General features: G+C 56.6%; 1 protein-coding gene and 1 long non-coding RNA gene across 3 annotated transcripts; one reads left to right on the plus strand and one right to left on the minus strand.

The window, feature by feature from the left end:
- Positions 1 to 249: 249 nt before the first annotated feature.
- Positions 250 to 11,106, minus strand: LOC311523464 (uncharacterized protein). The gene is made up of 5 exons (XM_084633460.1): positions 10,833 to 11,106; positions 6,070 to 6,455; positions 5,079 to 5,239; positions 4,408 to 4,540; positions 250 to 2,605 (listed from the first exon to the last, which is right to left on the minus strand). Exons 1-5 carry the CDS (start codon positions 11,068 to 11,070, stop codon positions 2,411 to 2,413), a joined length of 1,113 nt encoding a protein of 370 aa, XP_084489586.1. The 5' UTR covers positions 11,071 to 11,106; the 3' UTR covers positions 250 to 2,410.
- A 154-nt stretch (positions 11,107 to 11,260) lies between these two features.
- Positions 11,261 to 15,588, plus strand: LOC311523553. Of its 2 annotated transcripts, none has more exons than XR_014712362.1 (4): positions 11,261 to 11,687; positions 12,977 to 13,321; positions 13,778 to 14,090; positions 14,686 to 15,588. It is a non-coding gene; the product is annotated as an uncharacterized lncRNA (long non-coding RNA). The 2 variants fall into 2 exon arrangements; XR_014712363.1 differs by having other exon boundaries at positions 12,977 to 13,287; positions 14,686 to 15,587.
- The last annotated feature ends 6,434 nt before the right edge of the window (positions 15,589 to 22,022 follow it).

Below are 22,022 nucleotides of genomic sequence, written 5' to 3' on the forward strand. Positions count from 1 at the left end.
GGAGATGCTCGTCCTTCAGCATGGGGGTCTGCCCACCTGCCACACTGAGCTACGAGCGAGCAACACGGCTGCTGGAAGCTAGATCGAGTCCCAAAAGTAGGTCTCTCTGGGGCTAGACCTAGGCTTGGACAAACTGTATTTTATAATCTATAGATAATGTCACTGGGTATTTTAAGGAGTTTTTACCCATTTAGATTGTCCCCATTGCAGGAGATTATGGAGGGCAGACAGGAATTAATGCCAGTAGACTTTGAGATTCACAAAGGTAAAGCTTTATAACCATTACAACAGTGTCAACAGCCCATCAAAATACAAAGTAAACAGCTTTAGATCAAATTAAGTTCTCAAGCAGCAGTGTCCTGACTCCGCCGGACCATCATCGACAGATAGATACAAACTGATGGGAAAATCTGTCCATAAGAATCGGTTTATCGCCATTTACCAATACAGTCAGGTCCTGCCAAGCCTAGCTACCCCTCGGGTTTGTGTGGGGAGAGGTCTCTGCCAACAGAACCTACACTTTACCCTTGCGATGGCGCTGCAGGGTCTCACCAATTGCCTGGCTGTGCTAGCAGCCAAGGCATCCGGGTGCGCGGCTAGACTTTGGCTCTCAGGAAGGTAAGGCTATTGTTCGAACCTTTGAAGCTTCGGTTCACTTTCATCCCCGCACAAAGGTGGGGCCTCTGGATCTCTGATACAACACTCCACAAAGACAACTGCTCTTCTGCCAGAGACCCTGCTTACCAGTGTAACCTGGCATGCCCTTTCATCGGGTTATATTGGATGCAGCTGTGGGGCTGGGCATGGATGCCCTGCTTCCATTTTAACACAATGGGCACTAGAGACATTCTGGCTCAGGGCATTCAAGGTGGTTTACCGCAAAGAAAGGTAGAGCATGCCCTCAGGGCTCTCCTATGCCCCCTCCAATGGCCCAGATGGGGGCCTGGGACACTCACCTTGAGTTCCGTCTTCTCCAAAGTCGGACTCTGCAGGAGGTGGGGCCCTGCCCCAGCGTGCTGAAGCCGAGTGCTCCTTGGGCAGTGTTTACACTCCACAGAACAGTGCTCCACCACCACACCATGGATTCTGGATTGCAGGGCCACTGCAGCTCATGAGCCCAGAGGTGGGAACATGCAGAAGGCATCCTGAACTCACCCACTGGAAAATCTCCTTCATCAACACCCTCTAATGGGCACCGAGCTGGATGGGGTTTTGTAACCAGATTTTTAATCTGGCTAAGATCAAGTGTAACTTTTCCCATGACTCTAAAGAGCACTTCACAAGCGTGAGTGAGCTTGACTAGCATTTCTAACAGGGATGTAACAGAGAATCTCTCACCACATCCCCCTTCAGCCCCAGGAGCTGCTGTAGCTCCAAGTGGAACAGCACACACACACGGTTTTACTCTGGCCTCTGCATCTCCTCAGAGGTGTTGTCTTTGCCAGACCAGCTGGAGGGGCTTTGCACGGTTCTGTGCCGAAGCAGATTGGAACACAGGTTCCACACAAGTGGTGGAGCACAGGGGAGCAGTCAGAGCCGGGGAATAGTAGACGCACCCAAGATCACCCAGCAGGTCAGAGACAGGACTAGAATGAAGGTCACCAAGTCCCCATCCAGTGCCCTGTCACCGTCTTCATCTCCGCATCAAAGTCTTATTAGCAACATTCCCGTAAGCGGTGCTGCTCCCTCTGCACCGGGGATGGGGGGGAGAGAATGGGGACCCAAGGGGCAGGAGTCTCCCTTCAGAAGCGACGGAGAGCATTACCCCGTTACTTGTAGGCCTGCTGTGAGCTGCCCCGCAGCCAGGTCTGAGTGAAGAGAGCCCTGCTGTCCAGGGGTGACGTTACAGGCACACTGGTATTCCAACGAAATACGCCTGTACAATGCGAGACACGTCGCGCAATAAGGAAAACACGGTAGGGGATTATGACGACTATTTGTACTGCAGCACAGCTAGAGCGCCAACCCTACTGTACAGACAGAACAGAGAGATGGTCCCTTCCACACAGAGCCACGGTGGATCCGACACCCATCACCCGCAGGAGCACTGCCCCAGCCAGGCATCTCGAGAGGCACGATCAAAAACCCCAAACCCCACCAAGAGTGGAGGAAGTGCTGCTGTGACGGGCGCAGCTGGAAGCGGCTGCCTCCTGCAGGGCATCAGGCAGACACCTGCGTTTCTGAAGGGTGTCTGGAGCTTCCTGCCTCCAGCTCAGAAGCACACGCCAGGCTGGAAGAAGGGGAGGCCAGCTAAAAGCAAGTGCATTGGTTCCACTGGGATGTGGGTGGGATGGGGTCAGTGGCCCTGTCTAGGAATCAAACTGCAGACAGCAGCAAACTGGGAGCAGCCCACGGGGGAACTGGCCAAGGCCCTCACATCCCGCCCCGAGCTGCTAGGTCCGGAGTGACTTCACTCTGTGTCACACAGCTGGCTCTCGGCACTGGCCAGGTAGCGCTCATAGTTCTCCTCGCATCTTCTCACGCAGCGGAGGAAATAGCTCTCATCAGCAATGGCCTCCAGGAGATTGGTCTGCACCAGGCAGACATCATACAGCTCTGAGGTGGGAGCCAGCCTGGTGCAGCTGCCTCCTCTCTCTGAAAACACCTGCAAGGGGGAAAAGAGAAGAAGGGATGGTGAAGCTGAGGCTTTTACTCCATCCCTGAGCAGTGGCACATGTGAGGGGCCGGAGAACAGCAGGACAGGAGGTGCCAGGGCCACCCTCTGCACAAGTGCACTGCCAGGAGATGAAGAGCAGATGTCCTGGAGAGGGTTCGTTTTTTAAGTCGGGTTCTTTCAATCCTCCTCTCCACTTGTAAGGTGAAGTGCGTGGATCTGCTCCAGAGCTGGGAGGGTGGCAGAGGCAGAAAGCTGCCACCCCTCCTCCGTTATGGTATCAACAAAAGATCAGGTTTCTCTACCCCCCTTTCCTGCCTCCCTCCCCACCGCTCTGCACCAGTCTCCCACGGCAGGAACTGGCTACCCAAACCACAACGCTGAGCCGTTCCCAAGGGAGGGCGAAGCACAAAACATAGGTAGAAGAAAGCTGTACTTCAGAGTAGTTACACCAGGAAAGTGCGGCCAAGAACAGCCCCTCCTTTAGCTGATCAGGCTGTTGCATGGCCCCAGCCCCGGAGTGCCTGAGTAGCTCACAGCCCCTAGTGGATTTACCATCCCAGCACCATGACATGGATCAGGACCACTGGGGCCCGGGCACAGAGAGGGTAAGCGACTGGACCCTGGTCGCACAGGAAGGCTGTTCCCCACACGCACAGCTGGGCTCCCTGGCTGTCTGAGGTATAGCTGGTGCTTTCACCGACAGAAACAAGTTCTTACTTCAGGGGGCATCGCAGGGCTGGTACAGTTAGCGGAGAGCAAGCTGGAGTCTAGTCTGACTCCCGCATCAGCAGCCAGCAGAGCGCTGACAACAGAATGCCCAGCCGAGCCTGTGGCTAGAACGCCCTCTCTCTGACCCACAGACCAACAAGCCTGTCTGGAGTCAGAGAACGGGCAGCTGCCTGAGTCATCTCTACAGCATTGCTCTTTAAAAAAATGGGGCCTCGGTTCTGGGTGGCGAAGGGACAGGTTCCCTGCAGGCAAATGGGGCTCAAGCGGACATTCAGCAAATGAGTTGGGTGAACCTGGCTTCCTGGAGGCAGACAATCAGGGAGAAGCTGCCTGCAGGCAGGAGATTCCTGCTCCACTAAGTGCCTTCAACATTGTTTCTCTGAAAACAACCTCCTCCGGCTAAGGGCTCTCCTGGGGCCAATAACAGTCCGTATCACGAACAAGACAGCAAATAGTCAAGAGAGACTTTCATGCTGGTGAAAAGTCCAATTAACCTTTTTTGCCCTGCCGCCCCTCTGCTGCTAGCCCCTCCCGATGGTCTGCCACGCTCCCTCCCACACCACCTCAGCAAAGGAGACAGGCTCCTCTGCTGTGCTGGGAAGGACAGGCTGCTATTCGAACCCAAACAGTGCCACAATAGCGAGTGACAGGCCAGGCACATTCCTGTCTCTATAAATATTCTTTGTGCTCCAGTGTGAAAACTGCCCTTTAAATCCAGCAGCGTGAACGAGCTTCAGCCTCGCTCAGAGGGAGGCTGGCTGGCAACTGGGTCCCAGCAGGGAGTAAGAGTGACTCATGCCAGCGGAGGACAGAGATTGTCATGCAGCAAGTGCAGGAAAAAACACTTCCTGTTTCGTGCCAACAAATGAGTTCATTCTAATCTTTAGCAGATGCACGGATTGTTCCCTCCGAGTCCAGCCTCCTGGCCCCCAGTTCCACCCTGCTGCACTCCTTGGGGACTGTCTAGGGCAGAGGAGTCCAGCAAACCACCCTCTCCAGCAAGGGGGCCTGGCAATCCCCGCCAGGGGCCTGAAAGCCCAGTGCAAGGCAGGGCTGAGTACCTGGGGACAAATGATGGTGTTTGAATCGTCCAGTCGAATGTTGTCATCGATGCAGATGTGGTGCACACTCGAGTCGTATGGGTCAATCCAAAGGGGCTTCCCACCCTGGGAGGAGAACTGATTTCTGGCCCACCTGAAATACAGCAAATGGGAAAACAGGTGCCCCTAAGGGAGCTGACTCCCTGCAACACAGAGCCTGGACCCAGTCAGACTGTCTTCAGGGGCTCAAGACAATCCAAACCCGGGAGACTTTGAGTGGGTTTGGATAACATCTTCCCCTGCAGTGACAGGAAATGGGGCAAGGAGGAAATAGTTGTTCTCTCTCTCAAGCTCTGGGGCAAGCCATCAGGGATTCTGCCCTCACTCCTAGCCAGGGTGAGTCACCAATTGGAGGGAGTTCAGAGACAAGCAAGAGGGACAGGAGGAAATGGGCTTACAAGGAAAGAAGCTAGCTCTGTTCGACTTGGCTAAATAAAGATTGTGCCACAGGCAGCCAGGACAGCAGACCAGCCGACCCGTGGGCCTGAGCCCCAGGGAGCAAGGGGAATTCCTGAGGGTAACACATGGGGGCTGACTCACAAGGATGAGACACGGGTTGGCAGGGAGAGTGGAACTATGCAAGGAGTGGGAAAGAAGCTCAAGTCACGTCCCAGGCCCCGCTTAGGTCTCACCAGTCAAAGTGGTCTTGGAAGCCACCCAAGCCTTGCAGGGAGCTGAAACAGCTATACAGCTTCCTCCCATCGTCCCTGGTGGAAATGTGCTCCGGACCCCGGCTCAGCACCACCTCGCGCCGACTGCAGCGTATTCGGCCCGCAGTCAGCTCCACCGGGAGCTGCAATGTCATTGGGAGAAGACAGGATGGACAGTTTGCAACACGGATAACACAGTGACAACCGCTACCTCCCCAAACAGCCTCCAGTGCCAGAGGCGGCATGAGCAGCATGTTACGGGGAAGGGCAGTTCTCCACAGGGGAGCGAGACATTTGGAACAATCAAAGCCTGAAGAGTTCACCCCCCAGGGGCAATGGAAGCAGATGGGCTGCTGGCTGCATCTGTCAGACTCTCTGACAGAATCCAGCCTCCAGCTTGGAAATCAGCTGTATGCGAAGGACCATTTCTATAAGTTGGTTAACTTCCCACAGCAACAGGTGTGTGCGCCCCACAACTCCATGCCTCAGGAGTATGCACAGGCTCCACAGAACAGCTGGTTTGACCCCTGGGATTTTTAGTCCCACTCACTGCTCTGGGAGGGCGACATCACCATCTATGCTCCAACCAGAAGGTTCCCCTGGCCATACCAGAGGGCACAGGAATCTCTTTACCGAACCTGGCCCACACGGCCAGGTGACCGCCTCCCTCACAGAGACTCCGTGGGGAGCACAAGCACATGGAAATTCACAAGCCTGAGGAGGGATTTGTATAGTGCTCACTTGCTCCCACACTCTCCAGCTAAAAGGCTCTTCTGAGAAGCTGTGCAAATTGCTGCTACCCAAAGGTCAGCATTTTAATAAGGCAGCAGCTCGAGTGGGAGTCTGGTTTATGGAGTACGGGGCTGCCTGGAAAGGCAGCTCAGAGTATGTTCAAAGAAGCTACTGCAGGGAAAAAGAATCCATAAAGATCTCAGCCCTCTGCTTCCGGGGAGGCCCTCCAAGGTGCACCCACCGAGAGGTCTCGCAGGGCAGGGAACTGGGGGTGCTGCCCCTCCAAGGCACAGTGCACTGCATGGAGAATGCGGGGGAGGTCTGTGCCAAAGGTCCTGAAGATGACAGCAAAGCGCCTCCCCTCCTGGTTCAGCGTCTCCAGGAGACGGAAGAAGGCAGGCAGGATCAAGTGATAGTGCTTGGCATGCTCGCCTCTGACAGAGAACACGTCGTGCGGCTGGCCCTGCCACTCCAGGAGCTGCAAGCAGCGTGCGTGCAGACTTCTGAAACGCCGCCCCACCGCCGTGTCAGGGAACGTTGCATCGCGGCCATACTGAGAACAGAAATTGACAGCGCCGGGGCAGGGAGGCAGCAAAGAGGGGGAGTCGCTCAGCCACTGCCACTCACCTGAAACAGACAGCAACAGAAGAGTTGGGACAACCCCCCTAAGAGGGGGCATTTCACACCCACTGCTCTCATGCACAGTGCTAGAGAAAGCCATGCCCTGCAACACAGGCGAGCTACGTGGCTGAGGGAGAAACGGGAGGTCAGAGACTTTGCTGACAGCAGCCCCTCCCCTCTGAAGGGAGACGGGGAGAGGAAGGGAAATCCATTTCCCATAACTATTCCGTTCTCAGCTCCTCCACCAGTAAAGGCCCAGCCCTACCCTGTAGGAACCAGCTCTACTCAAATACAGTCACTCCCATACACGGATCCATTCTCTCTGCTGCTGGGGTGCGAGACCAACAGTGCCCAGCAAGGAGGCACAGAGGTCAATCAATGTGTGACTCAAATTATAACTCACCAAGCGCCTGTCCCCTTGACTGAGTCTTCGCCAAGCACTGCTCTTGCCTTTGCCAAGTTCCCTCTCCAACCACCACCCGATCTTGTTCAGCAGCCCCCTCCTCACACCGCATCACTTGGCCCTTCTGCGACTTCCTGGGCACCAGCACTAGCTACTTCGCTGCTGTCTTCTGCCCTGTCCCCCCTTTCCTTTCTTCCATTGAGATGGCTCTTGGTTCTCTCCATGTTTCATTCTCCCCCCACCTCTTCTGCTCCTCTCTCCCATCTCTCCTCCCTGCTGACCCTCAGCCCTCTCTCTCCTCCAACATCCGCTTCCTCCACTCCTGCCTTGTGCAGCGAAACATCTCTGGCAGAAATCCTGTCACCTGGCTAAATTCCTCTATTATAAGTAAAAAGAAAAGGAGAACTTGTGGCACCTTAGAGACTAACCAATTTATTTGAGCATGAGCTTTCGTGAGCTACAGCTCACTTCATCGGATGCATACTGTGGAAACTGCATCCGATGAAGTGAGCTGTACCTCACGAAAGCTCATGCTCAAATAAATTGGTTAGTCTCTAAGGTGCCACAAGTACTCCTTTTCTTTTTGTGAATACAGACTAACACGGCTGTTACTCTGAAATCTATTATAAGTGTGATCTCTCTTCTACCATCTTCCTGGCTAAACAGCTCCACTTCTCCAACTTTACTGCATCCCATGCACGCAATCCCAGCGGCCTTTTCACCCCCTTTGACTCACCTCAAACCCTCCTCCATTTCTCTCTCTACACCGACCTTGTCAACTTCTTCCCAGAGAAAACAGACTGATGAGAGGACAGTCCTTCTCCCCTCAGCTAGCTTTCCCTTCCCACCACTGTCTCCTTCTCCCATCACAGATGCAAACAAGAAGCAATGGGCTTAAATTGCAGCAAGGGAGGTTTAGGTTGGACATTAGGAAAAACTTCCTACCTGTCAGGGTGGTTAAGCACTGAAATAAATGGCCCAGGGAGGTTGTGGAATCTCCATCACTGGAGATTTTTAAGAGTAGGTGAGACACACCTGTCAGGGATGGTCTAGAAGATAATCCTTGGTCCTACTATGAGTGCAGGGGACTGGACTAGATACCTCTCAAGGTCCCTTCCAGTCCTATGATTTTTCATCTGCTCTCCTCCTCTAACCCCATAACTTGCCCCAGCGACCCATCCCCATCCTTAAACCCTCCTTTACTCTTTTCCTCAACCTCACTTGCACCCCTCATAGTACAAGCATGCTCGTCTCTCCCATCATTAAAAACCTAACCCTGGACTCCCCCTTGCCTCTCTAACTACTGCCCCATCTCCTTCCTTCCTTCCTCCTGTTTGCCAGAAGCCGGGAATGGGCGACAGAAGATGAATCACTTGATGATTCCCTGTTTTGTTCACTTCCTCTGGGGCACCTGGCATTGGCCACTGTCAGCAGACAGGACACTGGGCTGGATGGACCTTTGGTCTGACCCAGTCTGGCTGTTCTTATGTTCTTCACTCTACACTCATTGAGCATACTGTCTACAATTGCTATCGCTCCAATCCCATCCTCGACCCCCTGCAGTCCAGCTTCTGCCTCTTGTATTCCATGGAAACTGCTCATGCCAAGGTGTCTAATGTCCTCTCCCTAGCCCAGAGGTGGGCAAACTACAGCCCGCGGGCCACATCCGGCCCACAGGACCCTCCTGCCTGGCCCCTGAGCTCCTAGCCGAGGAGGCTAGTCCCCAGCCCCTCCCCTGCTGTTCCCCCTCCCCGCAGCCTCCGCTCACTGTGCCACCAGCGCAATGCTCCGGGCGACCAGACCCGGTCTCTGTGCTGCGCGGCCCGGCGGCCGGACCCTGTGCTGCACGGTGTGTGGCCCAGCCACCGGTACTCCAGGCAGCGCGGTAAGGGGACGGGGGGCTTGGATAGAGGGCAGGGGAGTTCGGGGGGTGGTCAGGGAGCAGGAGTGTGGATATGGGTCGGGGTGATCAGAGGGCAGGGAACAGGGGGGTTGAATGGGGGTAGGGATCCCAGGGGGCAGTCAGGAAGGAAAGCAGGCGGCAGTCAGGGGACAGGGAGTGGGAGGGGGGTGGATAGGGCAGGGGTCCCGAGGCGGGAGCTGTCAGGGAACAGGGAGGGTTGGATGGGGCAGGAGTCCTGGGGGGCCCGTCAGGGGGCGAGAAGCAGGAGGGGTCGGATAGAGGGAGGGGGCTGGGCCACACCTGGCTGTTTTGGGAGGCACAGCCTCCCCAACCGGCCCTCCATACAATTTCCAAAACCCGATGCGGCCCTCAGGCCAAAAGGTTGCCCGCCCCTGGCCTAGCCACACTTCAGAGCCAGGACTCCAGCCTCATCCTCCTGGTTAGCTGCTGTTGGCACCACTCACCATGGTCTTCTTCAAACCTTGCGCTCCCTCAGCTCCCAGGTCTCCGCCCCCAAGTTCTCCTCCTATCTCTTTAATGGTTACATCAGTGCCTCCGGGGGGGTCCTCCTCTCCCCTCCAGCTTTCTGTTAGGGTTCTGTCCTGGGTCCCTTTCTCTTCTTCCTCTGTACCTTATCTCGAGCTAATCTCGTGTGCAAAACCAAATTCAACTCCCATTTCTGTGCTGAGTCACAAGATCTACTGCACACCCCTCTCCTGTCAAAATGACAATCTCTACCTGTCTCTGACCTCTCTTCAGGGATATCTTGCACACAGCTCAAGATCAACATGGCTCAAATAAAGCTCTTAATCTTCTCCCCCAAACTCTCCCTGCTCTCTCATTTTTCAGTCATGTGGACAAGACACTCGTCTTTGACTTGGACCTCTCCCTAGCTCCTCACCTCCAGGCTCTGTTTATACCTTGCTGCATTTTTTTGCATCCTATCCATCCACACAGCTCAAACTCTCCTCCAATCTCTCATCTCAATTTCTGCACCATTCTGCTCTCTAGCCTTGGAAAATGCAATCTTGCCCTGCTCACATCCATTCATAATGTTGATGCAAAGATAATTTTCCTAATATGTTGCTTTGACCATGTCACTTCTTCACCCCCCTTTGCACTCCTCCTCTGGCTCCTCTTTCTCTATCCCATCAAACATAAGCCATGTGCCTTCGCTTACAAGTCCCTTCATGGTCTACCCCCACCCTACCTCGTTGAAAAGGAGGGATTTGGGCCTGTGTTATACAGGCGTTCAGACGAGAGGACCATAGCGGTCCCTTCAGGCTATGGAGTGCAGGAAATGTGACTGTCCTCTCTAGTTCATTATTAAGAGGTTGACTCCGGTCCCGATCAGTCCACGCTGCCAGCCTCCGTTGCCCCTTCTGACATTTTCAAACAAGCACCTGTGTGCTTTCTCCAAGACCCCCTCACGCTGGGGCAGCGCTCCCCTCCACACCTACAAAGCTTCCTCCTCCTCCTCCAAAACCCTCCTTCGCCATCGCTCCCAGAAAGGTCTGGACAAGGGTCAGGCAGCTGGTGTGCTGAGCCCCGGCCTGGCACGCTGCCCCACCCCCCTCGCTGAGCTGAGCCCCGGCCGGGCACCGACCCACCCCCCTCGCTGAGCCCCGGCCTGGCACCGACCCGACCCACCCCCCCCTCACTGAGCCCCGGCCGGGCACCGACCCGACCCGCCCCCCCCGGCACCGACCCGACCCCCCCCCCTCACTGAGCCCCGGCCTGGCCCCGACCCACCCCACCCCCCCCCGGCACCGACCCGACCCACCCCCGCCCCCTCACTGAGCCCCGGCCTGGCACCGACCCGACCCGCCCCCCCCGGCACCGACCCGACCCACCCCCGCCCCCTCACTGAGCCCCGGCCTGGCACCGACCCGACCCGCCCCCCCCGGCACCGACCCGACCCACCCCCGCCCGCCCACTGAGCCCCGGCCTGGCCCCGACCCCCCCGCCGGGCCCCGGCCCCGACCCCCCCGCCGGGCCCCGGCCCCGACCGCTGAGCCCCGGCCTGGCCCCCCTCGCCGGGCCCCGCCCGAGCAGCCCGAAGGCGCCAGCCCCTCACCCCGCGGGCCGGGCGCGCCCCAGGCCGCGCCGCCCAGGAAGCCGCCCAGCGCCGCGCCGGGGCCCTGGCCCGCGGCCGAGTCCAGCACCGCCAGCGTGTTGTTCACGTCCACGTGCAGCACCAGCTTCCGGCGGCCCCGCCGGGCAGCGCGCGCCGCGCTCATGGGCCGGCCGTTCCCCGGCAACCGCCCAGCGGCGCCCGCTTCCGCTTCCGCTTCCGCCTCCGCGCCGGCCACCATAGAGAGCCCGGGCGCCGTTTCCGGCCGCCGCCTAGACTGTCCCCTTTCGTCTGCACTGGGTGCTGCCACGTGCAGCGCCCCCTGCGGGCCCTCCGCGGCCTCCTTTCACTCGCCTCCGAAATCGCTGGGGGCGGAGCCGCCCCGCCCCCTCCCCCCAGGCACCGCCCCCTTCCCCCCCAGGCTGCCCCGGGGCTGGGGTGGGGGGACAGCGAGGGGGACTCCCCCCAGCCCTCTCCCATCGGCAGCAGCAAGCTCTGAGGGAGGGGTCCCCCCGGCCCCCCAGGCTGCTGCTCAGGAGTCGCCTGCCGGGGTGGGGGGCCGCCCTGCGCCCCCTCCCCGCCTCCCTCTGCAGGGGCAGCCGCCCAGGGCCCGGGGCGGGCAGGGACGCCCGGGGGAGGAGACGCTTGGTGGGGGGGCCGCGAAGGAGAGACCCGGCCCTGAACGTTGGCGGAGCCCCCGGGCCCTGAATTTGCTGGAGCCCGGGCACCACGGGCCGTGCAACTCGCCGCCCCGGTCCAGGGGGCCGCCCAGGCGCTGCCGAGAGCTCACCTCGGGGGGCCTCCCGCGGCACAGGCCGTGACACCGCGCCCAGCCTCCGGTCCCCGGCGGGGATCCGGGTGAGCTGAGCCCCGGCTCGGACTCTGACCCGAGCTAGCAGGGCCGTCCCGAGCCCTTTGGGTGCCCTACACAGCCCCCCGGGCCTCCCCCCGCCCCAGGGCCTGGGGGGCAGGAGCTGTGGGGGGGCACTTTGGGGGCCCCAGAGTGGCCCGGGAGATTAGCTGGGGGGTGGGAGCAGCCCGCTCTGCTTCCCCCAGCCCCGCCCCGGCCCCAGCCCCAGCCCCCCCGCACTCCCCAGCAGCGACGGGAAGCGGAGCAGCCTGGCTCCAGCCCGCTCCGCTCCGCTTCCCGCGGCTGCCAGGGAGTGCGAGGTTGCTGGGGGAAGAGGTGGGCTGGGGGTGGAGTGGCGGGGAGGGGAAGAGGTGGGACGGAGGGAGTTGTCCAGGGCCCTAGGGATGGCCCTGCCCCTTGCAGTAGGTGCAGCGGGCGAGAGGGCCAGCCAGGGGATAGGGCTGGTCACGGGGCTGGTTCCCCACATTTCATGGGGCCCTACGCGGCTGTGTCTGCCTACGGGCGGCCCTGCTTGCTAGTGAGCCCAGATGTCTCAGACCACGAATGTCTCTGCTACTCTCAGCCCCAGGTCTGACCTTGGCGTTGGCTGCCCTAGTCGGGATCCTGGCATCTGGGGTCCCCGGTGCTGGGTGCTGCCACACGCCAGCCTTTGCCCAGAAAGCTTTCGCCCCAAGCACACTCCAACGCCACCCCAAAGCGCGGGCAGTCGCCTCCTGCCCCAGCTGGGGGAAGGGCTGGTTCTGGCTGGGTCAAGAGGCAGTGCCCAGAGGGAAGGGGCCTGGAGCTGGCCCAGGCAGGGCTGGCTGCTCAGCGGGTTCCATGGTCCATCAGTCAGAGATTAAAAGGATGTGGTAGACCACTGAGTCCAGGCCTGGGAAGGGCAGGAGAGAGCCCCCACCCCGTCCCATAGCCCTATCACTGCTGATCCGAGCCAAGGAAGTGGCACTATTCGTGTTTAGGTGCCGTGGGTCTCTGGCAGCCCTGGGTCGTTCTGGGGTCCAGGCCCACTGTGGCTCCTTGTCTTCTGCTCTGGCTCTGACACTTGGCACTTGGTTTTGTTTCTGGCTTTCCCAGGGCGGCTCTTGGGTGTGGCTCGGCATGTGTAGTGCAGACCCACGTTTCCCTTCCCTTTCCCCCGTGGGATTGCCCACTTTTCCCTCTCTGCCTGGGGAGTGCAGGGCAGGCCGCCTCAGGAGCCCGCACCCAAAAACAGGGGCCGCTTTTGGAGTGTCACGGATTGAATGAGATCTGTGACTCTTGTTCCTCCTTCCTGCAGGATCCCGTGGGAAAAGGGCAACTGTGGACCTGACCAGACCCGTGTGCAGCTGAGAAGGCCTGGTTCACAGCAATGCCTGAAGCCTCTTGGGCTGCAGGGCCCTCCCAGAGACACTCACCAGATGGTCTGTCCTGGGGCAGGCCAGGCCCCGACACAGGTCTGGCAGCGAGAGGGAGCCATGCAGCTTCAGGGGCAGGTGCCGGGTCCAAGTCTCTCCTCGCCCCGGGAGCAACACTCAGCTCCAGGCTCTGTGCCATGGAGGAGGCGGCAGGTGGCCAGCCCACAGAGTGGCATCCAGGAGACAGCCTGAGGTTGTGATGAAGTGGGGATTTTCCCTGGTTTGCTGTATGTAATTCTTACTGTTGAGCCTAGGTGACTTTTACTGTTTTGCATGAATACTGTGTGTGCCTCAGTTTCCCTGTGTGCTGCACCAATACCTCGGGGGTGGGAACAGGGGCGTGTGACTTTGGCTGAGACCTCTGGGGCAGGTGAGGCGGCTCCAGCTGCCTGCACCTATGCTATGACCAGTGCCCTTTGGAACCTGAGACCCAGGTGAGGGATGTGACCAGGTGACATTGTGCCCGGGAAGCAAGACAAAGAGAAGGAGGAAGAGCAATGGGGGGGTCAGAGTTCGGGTCGCTGGAAGCTGGCAGTCTGCTTGGGGAGATGGAGGGGGGAGTCCAGGGCGTCTGGCCCAGGGTTCCCCCAAGATGGACTTGACTGAAGGTCACTTATTTCTGTGCTAACAAGCTCTGCTGTACACTGTGTTCCTGTCGACGAATAAACCTTCTGTTTCCCCAGCTGGCGGAGAGTCACATCTGACTGCGGAGTTCGGGGGCAGGACCCTCTGGCTTCCCCAGGAGCCCTGCCTGGGCGGACTCGCTGCGGGAAGCACATGGGGAGGAAGGGGATGCTGAATACTCCGAGGTCAGACCCAGGAAGGTCGAAGCTGTGGAAGCTTCTTGCCCTGGTGACAATATGCTCACAGAGAGGAGGCTCCCCCAGAGTCCTGCCTGGCTTCATACGGCGCAGTTCCAGAGCATCGCCCGGGGACTCCGTGACACCTGGTGGTAGAGGTGGGATAAACTGCACCCTGTGGACAGAGCATCCTGCAGTAAGTGACTGGGAAGCAGTAAAGCGAAGGGGGAGTAGCGAGAGACGGGCGTGCTGAAGGCTCAGAGAGGTGCGGTTCCAGGAGGCGGAGGGGCCTATGGCTTAACCCTGAGAGAGAGTGGACCCCCTAGAAGGGCTGTCACACTGAAGCGGTTCCTCCTAGGGACCATGGGGAGCAGAGAGAGCACAGGCCTGTGAGTCCGTGACCACGTGGGAACAGCGGGGAGATGGCCTATAACCACCCCCTTAAGAAGGACATTGTAGAGCTGTGCAGAGAGAGGGGGCTGTGCATTGGAAAGCTCACCAAGGCACAGCTGATTGATCAGTTGGAAGAGGAGGATCGCTCTAAGGAACCAGTTCCTGACCCAGCTGGTGGTGTGAGAGAGGCTGGGAGCAGCCAGGCAGCCCCAGGGCCCACACTGGTTCCTCACTCAGCTGGGGCGCGAGAGAGGTGTGGACTCCTATACAAGGGAGTCCCTCTGGCCATGGCCCCTCTGACGTGGGACAGTTGGCTGGGGGGCCTCCTGCCCCGCCGTGGCCATTAGACTAGAATAAAGGTGTGACGTTATGTGTATAATATAATATCTCATTGACAGGTGACACAGGGCCAGAAAGAGTTAATGACCTCCCAGACTGACCTGACCCAGGGCCCAACTTTAGAGACTGCTTAGGAAGAGATGGAAAGGAGGAGAGCTGTGAACTGCAGCCCGCACTGCTAGAGAGAGAAGGGGAGATGCTGGCTCAAGGCTTGTGATGTCAGCAAACGAGTCTTGTCTATTGCCACGGCTTTGATTCAAAGATCAAAACAGGAGTGTGAAGATCTAGGAAGACACTGGAGGGCAACAGTGTTGTTGTCTCTCTGTCTCCGGGAAGGTTGGGGTAACCTGTATTTGAACCGTTTAATGATAAATTACCCTGGGCTAATTGCCAGGATGTTTGGGAGAAGAAAGGTTGAGCCTATTGTCTTCTCAGGCCAAGAGGCTGCTGGAAATGTATAAAAGCCCTGGGACACGATCCTCCTTCATCTCAGATCGGCTTTGGGTTTCAAGAAGGGGAAACCCTGAGCCATAAGGATTGAGATCCCCAGTCACTGACTGGAGTCACCCTGAACATGGACATTGGACTGTAACCTCTGGGCTGTTTCTAAAAGGACGTTTGGCCACTACAGATTCACCATCTCTGCTCGGTATCGTGACCTCAAGAACTGAACTCAGGTCGGTCTGTAGACTGATCTTTCTACCAACTCTCTCTCCCTTTTCTTTTTGAATAAACTGTAGTTTAATTAACGAGAATTGGCTATCAGTGCGTATTTGGGGTAAGATCTAAGTTATCATCGGACCTGGGTCTGGGGCCTGATCCTTTGGGATTGGGGGAACCTGCTCTCTTATATGATGAGAGAAGATCTTCAGTAATCATCATCGTATCTGACATGTGTCCGGAGGGAGGCCTGGGGCGGGCACTTTAGGGGCACTGCGTTGTGTGGACGTCTGAGTACCCAGGGAGGTGATACGGAGGCTGGTTTGGTAACTCTGAGGAGTGGCATATCCACCGGCGTTCAGGGTTTGTCTGCCCCGCTCTGTCTGCAGTTCACCCTGATTCAGTGACCTCAGCTGGCTCCCACGGGCAGCACCGTCACCACAGGCCCTCTGGACGCTGCTCTGGCTGTACTGGGGGACGCTGCACCGTGTCCCCGGGCCGCGCTCAGCCGAGCCTGGGGCACCTGGGTCTGCTGGCGGAGCAGGTGGGAGTGAAGGTCCCTGTGGCAGTGTAGAGCGTCTGGGCTAATGGCTCCCTGTGCCCTTGGCTGCCGCGCGTGCTGCCCGGCTCACTGCTCCAGAGAGCCCCCAATGGGAACAGCAAACTAGGCTCTCTCTTTGCCTCAGTCTCTGCCAGGCAGGGCCCACAATCCCCGGTGGGGGCTGGGTAAATCACAGTCCTGACCCTGGGGCCGCCAGCCATCCCTGGCAATAGCCGTCTGCGCTAATATCTCACTGCATGGCCCCAGGGCTGGCCAGGGTCGGCAGGTGCCATGCTCCCCTGGCTCTGGTCAGTATGTGCTGTCTCTCCGCTTCCCTGTACATGCTGGCCCTGGCTAGGAGCTCTGCCCTGGCCCGTTAGTGCGGAGGGCAGAGACGAATGGGAAGCAGCACCGATCCCAGCCAGCAGCTGAGCACGTCGGGGGAGCTAGCCGGGCCCCAGCCTGGACAGGCCCTGCTCTGAAGAATCGCCAGGGAGCTGCGCCAGGCACACGCCTGCCCCTAGCTGAAGGGCTGCGTAGATCAGTGGGTTCTCGTGCATCCCCTCCAGGAATGTGACACAAGGGTGCAGTTGGGGTCAATGTTCAGGAGCTCTGTGCTCGGTTCCTGTGTTGTGTAGCCATGAGACCTCAGGAGCAACCAAGACAGCTGCTCGGTGGAGTGGAGGCCATGGAGCCCCTGAGGAAGAAGCCCTGCGGAAACTGGGTCTGCTGAAGAGAAACCAAAGCTTTCCAAACAGGCCCAGGCCACAGGTGAGCTGGCATGCAAAGCAGAGCAGGCCGAGTGTGTGTGTACCGTGGATGCTGTAGGACAGGCCCTCCCTCCCTCAGATCTGATCACCAGGCAGCTTGAAGGAAACTTGCACTCAGCAAACTGAGATCTGAAAACACTTGACGCTCTCGCATGTCAGCCACCAAACGGTCTCCTGCTGCCCTCTCCTGGAGACTCCTCTCCTGCGTGGGGCCAGAGACAGCCTGCGACCCTGGGTACATCCCCCCAGCCTGCAGCATGAGCCTCCTACACCCCCCCCCCCCACGGCAGAGCCTGAGCCGCAGCCTCAAAGTGCTGTCTGCGCAGCTGGGTTCAGAGCACGAGCCCCAGCCCTGCAGATCCGAGTCTGGGCCAGGGCTGGGATCCCGGAGGAACTGCCACAAGCCATGTGTCCAAGGGCAGGCCCCCTCACAGACCCAGAGCCAGCTCTGTGCCCCGCATCAGGGCTGAGACGGCGCTGAAGCAAGGCTCATTTCACGGCTCCTCAAAGCTGTTATACCAATAAAATAAAAACCAGCAGGATCTTATTAAAGGGGATAAGACAAAATGTCACATTTATTGTGACTACAAACAGAATCATGGGAGGCAGTCAGTTCTAGCTATAACATTTCATTCAGTTTCACATTCATTCACAGGTTCCTTCATACACACCCAGGTTCTGCAGCTGCTGTATAGTTACCAGTCCTGAATGGAGCTTGCGTTGGTGGCGAGGGTTCGTAGCTCGTGGCGGCGAACTGGCCAGGAAAGCCGGGCACAAGGAAGGGCTGGGTCTCTGTTGGGCGTGCACCGACGCCCTTCCATGTTGGCAGCAGAACGTGACCCTTCAAAGTCTTCCATCTCCCCCATCCTTTTTGTAGGCTTCAGTTTGAATCCAGAGTCTCCAGGTCCTGCTGTGTCAGGCTGCCTCTGGGTCCGGTGTGAGCGAACACCCGTCAATCGCAGACGTGACTTTCAGCCTGGGACCTGGCTCTGATGTTTCTTCAGTTGTACTTTTGTTCTTTTCTTTTGAGGATGGACTCCTCTTGCTTTGTCAGGGCTGTTGTCTGCATCTTCAGCCCTTGGTGTTTACACTTTATTTCATCGGGACAGGCTGGGGCTGGAGGTTGATTCCATCATCCGTCCATCCCTCATTCCCGCATCGAAACTACATGAATCAGATTACAGCAGGGTTTAGCAAAAATGAAGGTTGCAGCAAGCTTTTACAAAATGGAGTGAGCATTTTACAATGGAGTTTGGGTTACACCATGGCCACGTGTAAGGAACGGCAAACAGGGAGCAGAAGTTCCAGTGTTGAAGCAGTGCAAGTTTCAGCGATTTCAGCAGCAATTGGATTGAAAGTGAAACTCAATTAGCCAGTTCTTGGGGTAACCGGTTTTATGAATGAATGTTATTTCATTCATAAAACTTTGCTTATGAAGTTATATTAATAAAGTGAACAATTAAAAACAATGTCATTGATCAGTTCTACAAAGCTTCCCATTGTGCTTCGAACTAGGTCTGTCATTTCCACCAGAGCAGCTCAGCCCTGCAGCCCAGCGAGGTTCTCTCCCTGAGTATCTCTCGCTAATCGGCCTGCATTGAAAGGCTCAGGTTCTCTCCCTGAGTATCTCTCGCTAATCGGCCTGCATTGAAAGGCTCGAAGGCAGGATCACCCTTTGAAAGCCGGAGCTGCTGTACGTCTCCCAGCTGCAATACCCCTCACCTCTGGGACTGGGAATGCCAGCACTGAGACCTGTAAAGACACTGCACCCTGTGGAAGATCTGTATAGAAACCAGCATGTGGCCCCCTTTGGAGCAGGCCCGGATGGTTCCTGGACAGGAGACGCTCTGACTGTACCGGGAATAGTATGACAGGACATGGGCAGAAAACAGCTGGATTTCCAGGGCACGTCAGCCTTGCTTTCATGGATGTCGAAATGATCAGATAGACCCAAGAATAAATGTGCAGTGTCTCTGGTACTGGGCCGTGCATCTGTCGGTGCCACATCCTCGCGGGCAGGGCACAAAGCGCAGCCCCACAAGCTGGAGCTGCAAAGTTTGCTTGAAGAAACCTTTGCGTCCGTCCAGCTGGAATTGGCAAGTGCCAGGCAGGTGTCGTGCCAGAAGGCAGAGCAGCTTTCAGGCCCCCGGGGCAGTGAAAGGAGCTGAAGACACCCAGACAGTGTGAAAGTAGAATGAATTATATTGAAATTATAATTCATTAAAGAAATGCGTCTGGTGGGTTTGTTGAAATATAGTTGTCAGGAAGAGAAACATTAAGGAGTGTGAGACAATGGGTCCTCAAACTAATTAACTTACAGCTCCTACTGAGCTGGGAGATTGGTAAACGTTAGTATGCAAATAAGATATGTATGTATATTTGTCAGTTTCTGCTTCCTTTTGTCTCTTATGTTAAATTGGCTTTGGCTTATCTGTATAAATAAGTTAGCTTGAGCTTCTGCAGAGGGCTCACATATGTGGGTGCATTGGCAAAGCGCTTTGCTAATAAACAGAGTGGTCTGACAAATTCTGTGAGCCTTGAATCTGACTTTGACATTACCAAAAGAAAAGAAATTATAAGCATGCAGTCTAAACTCTCCACCTTATTAGACTGGGCAACATCTAGATTAAGCAGCTTTTCTCACCCCACTGGATCTTGCAGTCCTTAATATACAGGTTTGTCCCTTAAACCTGGACCAGTCCCCTCTGCTGGAGTCTTCAGTCTTCTGAGAGTCTTGGTTGCTTGCAGCATAAGTGGGGGAAGGAGAAAGGCCAGGCATGGGCCCCTGTGTTCTGTTTTATACCCTCAGTCCCATGTGCTTGGAGAACACAAGTCCAGGCAGGTCTCTGGTGACCAGATGAACCGAAGAAAATATTGGGACACATGGGGGAAGAGGGGAAAAAAAAAAGGCAGCCGGAGTTGACGAAGCAAAAAACAAAACCCACCGGAGCGGCCGAAGCCGCAAGATCGGGACAAATGGCATCCCGACCGATGCAGGACAAAGACCTACAAATCGGCACAGACGTCTGGTCACCCTAAGGCAAGTCTGGGGGCATTGCTGAGTCTCCAGGCAAGGCTGAGCAATCCCCCTGGTGGGGCCTCACGCAGGTGAGTCACTACATTGTAGCTCCCTGGCTGGACAAGGGCTGATGATGTCTGCTCCGCACCCTCCCGGGTGTTGGTACCTCCCTTGTCATTGTTTGTGCAGGGCGAGTATCTGGGTGCCTCCCAAACCCACAGTGTATTTTAGTGAAAACCATACAACACAATTCTTACATTTTCACAGGCACTGGTGATGTGCATCTATGGATAGGAAAACGACTTTCAGCAAATCATAACCCTCCCCCCGATACCTCTCACGGCCTGCTTTATGCGCAAGGTCACAACTCTAGATCAGTGAGGGATATGGGGGCTACAGGGCACTCCCACAAGGTACAGAATGTCACAAAAGCGACCACTTCTGGATCCCTGGTGGCAAAATGCACCTGCATCAATATAGATCTTTTCCCTTTTCGGGGGGGCTGGATCATGGCCTGAGGATAGCCATGGCAACCCAGGAAACACGTCACTGACCCCAGTAATGGCTGTATGGGGCCTGACAGAGACCTGCACTCATTTTCTGCTTTTGCCATATGTCCCAAGTCAGTTCAGCAGCGTTCCTGCACTTCGGGCCGGATGTTTGGCCAAGACGGGATTTCCTCAATCTCTCCGGTTCTCTCTGCGGTCCCAGGGGGCAGCGAACGGGCAGTCGAGCAGCAGTGACACCTGGGGCTTTGAGGGCACTATTAGTTCTCTGTTGGGTTCCCCTGGACACCTGTTTTTCCCAACCAGGATGTCCCTGTCCCTTCTATCCAGGGCTTCCCCCTGTTCTGTCTCTGGGCCTCACCAAAGATGTCCTCAGTCCCTTCTGCTGTCCAAGGAGGCAGTTGCACTTTGCTCAGCTGCAAACTCCGCCTCACTTCTGCCCACTGAGAGCTCCTCAGGTAAGGGGGCTGCCGCCTCGTCCCACTCCCTGGAGTCTCTCAGTACTCTCTGCTAATGAGGGGGCCGAGATCCCCCCTCGCCCTCTACAGGGTTTAGTCTGGGAACCTGGGGCCATTCAGCACTATTTCACCTCAGTCCCTGGAAAAATCATGGAGCAAGTCCTCAAGGAATCAGTTCTGAAGCACTTAGATGAGAGGAAAGTGATCAGGAACAGTCAGCATGGATTCACCAAGGGCAAGTCATGCCTGACTAATCTAATTGCCTTCTATGACGAGCTAACCGGTTCTGTGGATGAAGGGAAAGCAGTGGACGTGTTGTTCCTTGACTTTAGCAAAGTTTTTGACACGGTCTCCCACAGTTTTCTTGCCAGCAAGTTAAAGAAGTATGGGCTGGATGAATGGACGATAAGGTGGATAGAAAGTTGGCTAGATTGTCGGGCTCAACGTGTAGTGATCAATGGCTCCATGGCTAGTTGGCAGCCGCTATCAAGTGGAGTGCCCCAAGGGTCGGTCCTGGGGCCAGTATTGTTCAATATCTTCATTAATGATCTGGAGGATGGTGTGGATTGCACCCTCAGCAAGTTTGCAGATGACACTAAACTGGGAGCAAGAGGTAGATACGCTGGAGGGTAGGGATAGGATACAGAGGGACCTAGACAAATTGGAGGATTGGGACAAAAGAAATCTGATGAGGTTCAACAAGGACAAGTGCAGAGTCCTGCACTTAGGATGGAAGAATCCCATGCACCGCTACAGATTAGGGACCGAATGGCTAGGCAGCAGTTCTGCAGAAAAGGACCTAGGGGTGACAGTGGACGAGAAGCTGGATATGAGTCAACAGTGTGCCCTTATAGCCAAGAAGGCCAATGGCATTTTGGGATGTATAAATAGGGGCATAGCGAGCAGATCGAGGGACGTGATCGTCCCCCTCTATTCGACATTGGTGAGGCCTCATCTGGAGTACTGTGTCCAGTTTTGGGCCCCCCACTACAAGAAGGATGTGGAAAAATTGGAAAGCGTCCAGCAGAGGACAACACAAATGATTAGGGGGCTGGAACACATGACTTATGAGGAGAGGCTGAGGGAACTGGGATTGTTTAGTCTGCAGAAGAGAAGAATGAGGGGGGACTTGATAGCTGCTTTCAACTACCTGAAAGGGGGTTCCAAAGAGGATGGCTCTAGACTGTTCTCAGTGGTAGCAGATGACAGAACGAGGAGTAATGGTCTCAAGTTGCAGTGGGGGAGGTTTAGGTTGGATATTAGGAAAAGCTTTTTCACTAGGAGGGTGGTGAAACACTGGAATGCGTTACCTAGGCAGGTGGTGGTATCTCCTTCCTTAGAGGTTTTTAAGGCCTGGCTTGACAAAGCCCTGGCTGGGATGATTTAGTTGGGGGTTGGTCCTGCTTTGAGCAGGGCGTTGGACTAGGTGACCTCCTGAGGTC

The sequence above is a fragment of the Lepidochelys olivacea genome (genome assembly GCF_965140295.1).
Source record: "Lepidochelys olivacea isolate rLepOli2 genome assembly, chromosome: 7".
In the NCBI taxonomy this organism is placed as follows: domain Eukaryota; kingdom Metazoa; phylum Chordata; order Testudines; family Cheloniidae; genus Lepidochelys; species Lepidochelys olivacea.

Coding starts and splice junctions, on each gene's coding strand:
- LOC311523464 (XM_084633460.1), bottom strand. CDS start 11,070: ATGGTGGCCGGCGCGGAGGCGGAAGCGGAAGCGGAAGCGGGCGCCGCT. Junction 6,456..10,832: donor GGGCGCGCCCGGCCCGCGGG/GTGAGGGGCTGG, acceptor TGTCTGTTTCAG/GTGAGTGGCAGTGGCTGAGC. Junction 4,541..5,078: donor TTCCAAGACCACTTTGACTG/GTGAGACCTAAG, acceptor GCTGTATTTCAG/GTGGGCCAGAAATCAGTTCT.